At 29.6% G+C, this 8,023-nt stretch overlaps 4 protein-coding genes across 7 annotated transcripts in view; 1 reads left to right on the top strand and 3 right to left on the bottom strand.

The window, feature by feature from the left end:
- The window catches only part of LOC100750156 (SH2B adapter protein 1), a 4,708-nt gene extending 4,052 nt beyond the window's left edge, over positions 1-656 (bottom strand). For 2 of the 3 annotated variants that reach the window (XM_033321563.1, XM_012387326.3), the window contains exon 1: positions 8-656. In XM_033321563.1, coding sequence (XP_033177454.1) covers positions 8-130 — 123 coding nt within the window. In that variant the 5' untranslated portion in view covers positions 131-656. The remainder of the gene's footprint in view (positions 1-7) is intronic. The other variant, XM_024368521.2, reaches the window with a different exon arrangement.
- A 150-nt stretch (positions 657-806) lies between these two features.
- Positions 807-3,594, bottom strand: LOC100740781 (D-beta-hydroxybutyrate dehydrogenase, mitochondrial). Its single transcript, XM_003490603.4, has 7 exons — positions 3,484-3,594; positions 2,597-3,011; positions 2,284-2,367; positions 2,025-2,199; positions 1,822-1,943; positions 1,631-1,735; positions 807-1,522 (listed from the first exon to the last, which is right to left on the bottom strand). Exons 2-7 carry the CDS (start codon positions 2,810-2,812, stop codon positions 1,124-1,126), a joined length of 1,101 nt encoding a protein of 366 aa, XP_003490651.1. The 5' UTR covers positions 2,813-3,011; positions 3,484-3,594; the 3' UTR covers positions 807-1,123.
- Positions 3,595-3,898: 304 nt separating this feature from the next.
- On the top strand, positions 3,899-5,905 carry LOC100748771 (DNA fragmentation factor subunit alpha). The gene is made up of 3 exons (XM_003490582.4): positions 3,899-4,305; positions 4,364-4,679; positions 4,761-5,905. The coding sequence occupies exons 1-3, from the start codon at positions 4,128-4,130 to the stop codon at positions 4,879-4,881; spliced, it is 615 nt and encodes a 204-aa protein (XP_003490630.1). The 5' UTR covers positions 3,899-4,127; the 3' UTR covers positions 4,882-5,905.
- Positions 5,906-6,470: 565 nt separating this feature from the next.
- Positions 6,471-7,989, bottom strand: LOC100747608. Of its 2 annotated transcripts, XM_024368532.2 has the most exons (5): positions 7,788-7,989; positions 7,426-7,605; positions 7,254-7,332; positions 7,027-7,149; positions 6,471-6,707 (listed from the first exon to the last, which is right to left on the bottom strand). In XM_024368532.2, the coding sequence occupies exons 2-5, from the start codon at positions 7,495-7,497 to the stop codon at positions 6,481-6,483; spliced, it is 501 nt and encodes a 166-aa protein (XP_024224300.1). In that variant the 5' UTR covers positions 7,498-7,605; positions 7,788-7,989; the 3' UTR covers positions 6,471-6,480. The 2 variants fall into 2 exon arrangements, with proteins under 2 accessions (XP_024224300.1, XP_033177457.1); XM_033321566.1 differs by lacking the exon at positions 7,426-7,605 and having other exon boundaries at positions 7,788-7,970.
- Positions 7,990-8,023: the final 34 nt, after the last annotated feature.

Here is an 8,023-nt window from a genome sequence, read left to right as displayed (position 1 = left end):
CCGCCGGTGCCGTTGTTGTTGTCGGCGTAGCCGTCGTCGTCACTGTTACAGCTGTCGTCGTCGTTGCCGTTGTTGTTGATATTATTGTACTCGTTGTTGGTGTCGCCGCAGTTATGGTATAAACACTCATTACCGGCGTGTGCCTCACCAAGGGGGCTAAAGACCTCCCCCTGCCACTATACAACTACCGCAAAATTCTTAATACAATTGCAGTACTCTATGTATAGAAAGCACACGCGCATACATACATATATACATATATCGAATTTCTTCGTATGTATAGATCAAATACAAGACAATGTACTACTGGATATTGTTATTTTCTGAGTGTAATTACCAGTGCAGTGATTCAACAACAGAATCCACTTGCTTCAGGGAAAGATGAATAGATATTATTCCCTCCAAGTAATTGACCTTTCTTTTTTATCGTTCTTTTCTTTTCCCTTCGCAGTGAATTTCCGTGAAACGAATAACAATTGTTTTAACAAATTATAATTCGTCGGTGCATTTTCGGTTTTCTTTCTCTATTCGTGTAACCGGTATCTGACTTTCATGTTTGATTTTCTTAAATTTTGCGTAACAATATCTTTGTTTCGCGGAAATATTTTTACCGACATTATGAAATATGGAACCGTTAAAACTACTAGCGCAATCTGTCTTGTGTGTAGTGCAGTACATGTGAAAAATTATACTACAAAAATGTCGACAAGGATGGCAGTTTAATAAAGAGTTATAAGTTTAATGATTTAGAAAGTGAGTACTGGAAAGAAGGAAAATGATTATTTGATTATAATTTTTGTATAACGTTTCAAGTTTCTATATTTCGTTCTTTACGGAAGTTCCTTTATTTAAAATTACACTGTTGATTACAGATTTTGTTATAATTTATATACCACATAGTTTAATAAACGGTATTGATGTTTTTCTTTCCATTTCTTATTTTAACAAAGAGTAACGTATACGTTGAAGATTTATTTGGGTTTGTATAAAGTGACAAAATGTGACTAGTAAATAATTTTATCCTTTACAGTATCATGTCATAAACAACTGACTATTAGGCAGAGGTTATTAAATTTGAACATTGCATTCTTTGTTCTCGATCATGTAGATCTTCACATTTTTTTCAATTTACATACAATATATCATAAACTGGTTTTGGAAGATAATCACTGCATAATGCTTGTATTCTTTCTTTACGTGATACTGGTGTGTATCTTCTCATTGGAAAAGTTTTCATTACTCCATCTGTCAAAGCTCTAGTTACTGGTGTTAAATCTACATCTGTTTCTTGTGTATATTTTTCAAGAGCCAACATTTCTTTTTGGAATAATTCTTGACCATATTCTTTACGGGTTTGAGGATCCAATTGAGTCCACATGTCTCTAGCTTGTTCCAGCAAGGCACTATTATTTTTTAACCAAGCATTTCCAGATACATATTCACTAGTTTCAACAATAACTACATCCACTCCCCATCTTCTCATTTCTAACCTAAGACAAGCTCCCCAAGCTTCAACTGCAGCCTAATACACACACACACATATATACACACATATATAATATATATTACATGTATATTTTGTTGATGTTATATTTAAATATAGATTATTGATACTTTTAAAATGATCTACCTTAACTGCACAATAAATGCCTCGAACAGGACTTGGAATACGAGCTAAGAGACTGCTAACTATGACAACACGTCCTTTTGATCGTCTAATCAAAGGTAAAAAAACCTTTAAATAAAAATTATTATTTTATTCATGGAGATTAGCTTATTAATTATTGCAATATATAATTGTTGATAATACATTAATATCACCTGAGTTAATCTAGCAAGACCAATGAAATTAATATCTATACTGCGTTTTAATACAGAAGGAGGCACCCATTCGCATTCACCTAATGTCACCCAAGCAGCAGCATGTATTAATGCCCATAAACCTATTGTAAGATATTTACGATTGTCAAATATATATTATAAATAATAAGTTTTATATATCTATAAAAAAATATAAATTTGACCTGGTGCACCATCTGGTAAGTTTTCATTTACATAAAGAAATGTCGAATGAATATCATGCTCACTAGTAATATCTAATTGCAATATATGTAATCTACCAGAAGCTTCCTGTTTTAATTTTTGCATTGTCTCTTCATTCTCAACTTTTGCATTAAATCCAGCAAATACTGTAAACCCCTTTAGAAATAAATTCTGTATATATAGAACATCCTAGAAATGAATAATAACGATCGTAACAAGAATACATAGAAATTATCTTACCAGTTCATCTAATTGTTTACTTAAAGTGTATCCAACTCTTGAATCACAACCTGTAATAAGAACTGCTTTTCCTGCGGCAGTTACCTGTAGGAAATATATTTTTGTACCATTATATGCTTATATATTAACATTGTAGAATATAATCTTTCTCATACACACACACACACACACACACGCACGCGCGCGTGTACTTATATTAAAATTAAGAAGTAAATATTAATATAATATCAAATATGTGAAATGTAAGCGATATAGTCTGTACTTATGCTTTGTAATCTTATGGATTAATAAACACATGTTTTTAATGACTCACCTTTAAGTTATGATAAAATAGTGTAGATCCTATAGATATTACCAACAATAAGAGAAAAAGCACAAAACTAGATGTTTGTGATATACTCAATGTATTTAATATAGTTGCTAAAATGACTGCAATTGCATGTGAGAATGCAATTGGAAGAAGACATCTTTCTGCTAATTCCCATGTTTGGCTATCATCTGGTTCTTTGCTTCCACTTGGTAAAGGCATTTCTAGTTTAACTTCGATACTATTTTAAAGAAATTTAATTGATTACATTCAGATGAGACTTGTGGCTCAACTAAGAGCCCTAACTGGGCTAACTCTGTTCTAACTTTAAACTTAAAGCAGTATCTAGTCTCATTGATCTAAATTTAACTGCAGTGCTGTGTCTTAGGTTCACAGATCCTAGTAAAATTACATATTTTATCTGAAATGTAATTATATTCTGTTGAATCAGACACAAATACTTTATATATATTTTGGAATAAATTTTATCTGCATAATTATATATTTCATATATTTTTATAACTCTCATACATGATATATTGTTTTTCTTTTTAGAAATATCATATTTATTTACGTGTATAAATATATATAAAAAAATTTATATTTCTTTAAATCACATTTCATTTTTAATGCGAAATGAATAATAATAATATGTTATTCAAGAAAACTATTTCTTTATTAATTTCTAGTCATACATGCATTTAAAATAATTCCTCCTTAAATGTATAAATTTATAATAAAGAATAAAATAAAAATAAAAAAGTAAATATAAAAAATAAATAATAAATCGATTTATGTTCTTTCATTGAAATATATTACATTGCATTATCAATGAGAATATTACGATGTTGTAATGTAAACAATTCATTTAGCGATAATAAAAAAATGAATACCAGAGTGGGGTAGGTTATTGATTTCTGTGTGGGTGCCATGTTGGGAGGGAATACCATGGTGGGTGTCTCTTGGACATACCATACGCAGTAGTCTACAGAGAATATAAATAGGAGGGGTAGTTGCACCATTGACCCAGTGTTGAGTTGACATACGGTCAGTTCAGTCACTCGAACGGAATTCATCTTACGCCTTTCAAGTTTTATATATCTGTGTATGTGAATTGCTAATAACCGTAATAAAAGCCCTTGTAAAATCAACAATCCAATGCAATCCAAAACACTGCCCTTTCTTACTTATCTTCCAACTTTACAAATTTACACCCAAATCATCGGCATGTATTCAGTGTTTTAAGTATTCTGCAAACGTTTTTCTAATAAAATATTTAATAAACATTAGTGACACCCACTAATCGAGTGAATGCGTATCTCGTGTTACGATTTTGTTTAAAGATAATCGGTTGCATTGATAAACCAATGTGCAACGATAATCAGGCCTTAGAAGTGGTCAACTTTTTTGAAGGAAGTCAACTTTTGATGACATAAATTTCATGCATTCGATCGACATTTGATCGAACAAAGAAAGTACAAAACCAAACAAACTTATTTGTGAGCAGTTTTCAGATTGTTCTTTTATTTAAAGCAATATGTCAGAAACAGCGGGAATTTCGCAAGGATTGGGAAATCCTTACAAAATTGTCGATCATACTCGAGAAAAACGAAAGGGAATCACTGCTTCTTCTTTAAAAGAATTAACCAGTATTGCTAGAAACCGCTTGTCTTTACCTTTGGATGCAGAACTAACAATTGTCCTAGAACAAGATGGTAAGGGAACATCTTTATTGCTCAATAGTATTAATTTTTAATACTGTTTTTATGTTAGGTACTGAGGTAGATGATGAAGAATATTTTGCAACATTAGAAAGAAATACTAGTTTAATGATTCTATATGGAGATCAAAAGTGGGTGGCAGCAGGAAGTAGTAAAGCTGCTTCTCGTTACATTGTTGTTGATGATGTAGATAATATAGAAGGTGGACAAAGAAGAGAGGAAATTAGAAGGCGTCGACCACCAATAGAGGCTTTAGTCTCATCATTGCACGGTGACCCATCACATATATCATTGCTTGATGGACATAATTTAGAATTGCTCAGTGATATGGATCCAGATAGTGTGGCTGATATAGTGTCTGGCAATATGTAAGTATATTTAAAAATTAATTTAAGATATTATGAAATATAATATGATATAATACCATTTAATTTTGTAAATCATTTCAGAATTTTCCTTGAGCAATTAAAAGAAGCTTCAGGCAGATTCTTAGCTGAAAAACGGCAAGCACAAGGATCCTTGGATGTTCTTCAGATGTGTGCAAGTGGTGGAGAAATAGAGCGAGCGTAGGCCATGTGGGGGGTGGGCGCCCTCACATTGGCTAATATGTATCGAGTGCGACGTCGCATATTTTATAAAGGTCGCCAACTACAACAAACTTTGATCCTTTTCTGGAATTGAGCCCATCACATTTATAGCGTGAAAGTTTTCTACGCTATCTATTACCATCATATTGTTCATGAAAACTGAATGTTTACATTGTCAATGAAAATTTGAGATTCTTCTATGCAACATTTTAGAAGATGTAATGGTGAAGAAAGATGTATAGGAACTATTGAGTTCCTATTTTCGACGGGTAGTCAAAACTTATTTCTGGGATATTTGCAAGTATTTACTAAATATGTGAACATTTAAATTTATTAGCAAAAAAGAAATATATGGAAAGTTGATGCTTGTCCACGCTATAAGTTAATACCGTAATAATGCATAGTTTTATATTTTGTTAATAGTAACTTGTTTTCTCGATTTTTTAATTTTGTATAGGTTTATAGTATATATATATGCCTTTCTAGTGTTATATATTTTGTAGAATATGACATAAGGAATTGCTTTAATGCAAAATGAGGTCTTAAAATACACATGCATAGTTAAACACATGCAATTTAGCCATTAAATAATCTGAATGTACTACATAAACAAAAGCTATATAGAAATATCATGTCAAAGAAAACATTCCGTCACGATGTTGTCATATCAGTATTAGCAGAAAGACGACATGTTTGGTTTATGAACTTTTGTATGTAGATATATTATACCAAGGTTTAGTTCAACGAAGATTGATGAAATGTTTAAGACTGAATTTATAGAGAAAGAATGCATCCCCATTATAATCATCAATTCATTGTACACTAAATTTAGCGTGGTAATAGGAAAAACCAATATCAGCTCTTTGATACCAAAGTTATGCATTTGATAAGAAAAACTGCAGAAAAAAAAAAGAAAATGTGCAGGTGTTTCTGAAAAGATTATGCATACGCAAAATATTATTGTATTAAAATAAAATTTGTCATTATATCTATACTTGTTATGAAAATGAAACCAACTTTGTGACGTTCAAAGATATGTTATTCAACATTTATATAGTGATATTTATTTTAAATCTTAAGAAAAAAAAGTTTAATGCTTATGTTTATTCTTTGCAGAAACACTGTAAACAGAACATCGTGACATTCTTTGATATATACCTTAACATCTGTATACTACAAAATAATGTTTACATTTACTGTCATTTGGATATTTAAAGTGCAACGATCAGCATAGACATATTAATAATTAATAGCATCCAAATGTGTCAGTAATTATAAATTTGTTCTGTAATTTCTAATGGTATTTCTTTATGAGATATTGAACAAAGTAATATTTTACCTAAATTTTAAGACGTATTAGAAAATAGTTGATATATTTAATAGAACTGCCAATTAAAGAAAACAATTGATGCTCAATAATGACCCACTCACCATGTCCTTTAAAAATACTGATTTTTTAATACTGATAATTAACACATTATACTAAGGCAATATTGCTATTATTATTGTTATTATTATTATATTCTCATGTCCATTACATATTTGAATAACAATTATATATAACAAGATATATTTACATAAACTAGGTTTTAATAGAGGATATAAAATTTCCATCTATGAGTTGATGTAATGCAGTGGATGTATCCTTCACTCGATTGCCGGCACTACGTAATTGAGACACAGCCTCTTGAAGAATAAGTTCACTCCTTAGCAATTGCTTATTAACAGTTGATAATTCCTGAGTGGCATTACCAATTGTTCCATCAACCATTTGTATAAGGTCTTTATCCAATGTTTCATTGCATTCATCTATTTTATTATGAAATGTCAATTGAAGTATTAAACATTTTTTCTTGAGTAAATTAGATATTGTATATTATTTATATGTATAAAATACTCAGAAATAAATGTTCTAAATAATTAAACTTCTAGCTGAAACAAAGTAAGCTTGAGTCTAATAAAAATTTACATTATTCTGATGATTGTGTTATTACAGATTTTTCTGCATTAAAATTATTATATAATATTTTAGTAATAGCAGTGCATATTGTATTACAGCAGTATTAATAAAATGATATTGACAAAAATATGCTCACTTGATTTTTTTTAAATTAATATTTAGACTTACGTAATTTTTTATGAAGCAGACTATTGTATTTTATAGAACATTTTTTTGATTTTGGTATTTTCACTTCTGGCATACATGTCATAGCATCAACTGCTCCACTAATACTACTTATACTTGTTCCATCTAATAAATATTAAATGAGATTAGATTAGAAAAGATGCTACTATAAAACGAGTTTATTGTTTATATTATAAATATCTTTTGTATTGTCAAATACAAAATCTTACCATCATCAGATTCTGGAGCTTCGCCAGAAATAATCGTACCACAATAATTAGGAGCTCTTATAAAAGGAAATCCCATACCCTGTATAGAATATCATAATTCATATCTTCCTCTTTTTTATAATACACAGTAGATACTTTATATGTGATGATGTATAATGTAAAAATAACATACAGTGACAATGCTTGCAGAGTCATCATCAGATTCTGGTGCTTCACCCGAAACAACAACAGCTTTCAAATCCATATTGTGTATGAAGAAATAAATTCAGTTTTTGAACAAAAATTCTTTGATGCTTTTATATACTATGAAATTTTATGAATAAATAAAGAATTTCAAAATAATTGATTGACTCTAAAAAGATTACAAAATGACAAATCAAACATTTTATATTTTGAATTTCAGCTTTTTCTGAATGATTAATTGACAAAATAAGAGAAATTTTATATTTGTGAATAGCACTGATAAAATAACATATAGTTATTATTACAATAATTATTACAATGACAATTACTTTAACCTAAATTTTTACTCACGATTGCAGTACTCGAATAAATTGAATTATTAATTGTATCTATTAATTACTATTCTATATTATATTACATCTTTGCTATATTGTATGAGAATAATCATCATAGAATCATTAATATTTATTTATCACTTATGTATTTCCCAATGAACTTATAACCACAATCTAATATCATTTCAACATATGTATACGATTATGTTTTGGTATGCCTTTAGCAAATGTTGTAAATTGATACTGTGTATA

This window comes from Bombus impatiens, unplaced genomic scaffold, assembly GCF_000188095.3.
Source record: "Bombus impatiens unplaced genomic scaffold, BIMP_2.2 scf_0463, whole genome shotgun sequence".
Classification (NCBI taxonomy): Eukaryota; Metazoa; Arthropoda; class Insecta; order Hymenoptera; family Apidae; genus Bombus; species Bombus impatiens.
This window is presented reverse-complemented; position numbering and strand designations above follow the sequence as displayed.

What these genes read in the sequence shown, in the direction of transcription:
- LOC100740781 (XM_003490603.4), bottom strand. Translation starts at nt 2,812, where the DNA reads ATGCCTTTACCAAGTGGAAGCAAAGAACCAGATGATAGCCAAACATGG. An exon ending in GTAAACAATTAGATGAACTG is followed by an intron (nt 2,200 to 2,283) that starts GTAAGATAATTT and finishes TTATTTCTAAAG; the next exon opens with GGGTTTACAGTATTTGCTGG. An exon ending in GCATTTATTGTGCAGTTAAG is followed by an intron (nt 1,523 to 1,630) that starts GTAGATCATTTT and finishes TGTGTGTATTAG; the next exon opens with GCTGCAGTTGAAGCTTGGGG.
- LOC100748771 (XM_003490582.4), top strand. Translation starts at nt 4,128, where the DNA reads ATGTCAGAAACAGCGGGAATTTCGCAAGGATTGGGAAATCCTTACAAA. An exon ending in AATTGTCCTAGAACAAGATG is followed by an intron (nt 4,306 to 4,363) that starts GTAAGGGAACAT and finishes TTTTTATGTTAG; the next exon opens with GTACTGAGGTAGATGATGAA. An exon ending in GATATAGTGTCTGGCAATAT is followed by an intron (nt 4,680 to 4,760) that starts GTAAGTATATTT and finishes AAATCATTTCAG; the next exon opens with AATTTTCCTTGAGCAATTAA.
- LOC100747608 (XM_024368532.2), bottom strand. Translation starts at nt 7,497, where the DNA reads ATGGATTTGAAAGCTGTTGTTGTTTCGGGTGAAGCACCAGAATCTGAT. An exon ending in AGCTCCAGAATCTGATGATG is followed by an intron (nt 7,150 to 7,253) that starts GTAAGATTTTGT and finishes AATATTTATTAG; the next exon opens with ATGGAACAAGTATAAGTAGT. An exon ending in TCTGCTTCATAAAAAATTAC is followed by an intron (nt 6,708 to 7,026) that starts GTAAGTCTAAAT and finishes ATAATAAAATAG; the next exon opens with ATGAATGCAATGAAACATTG.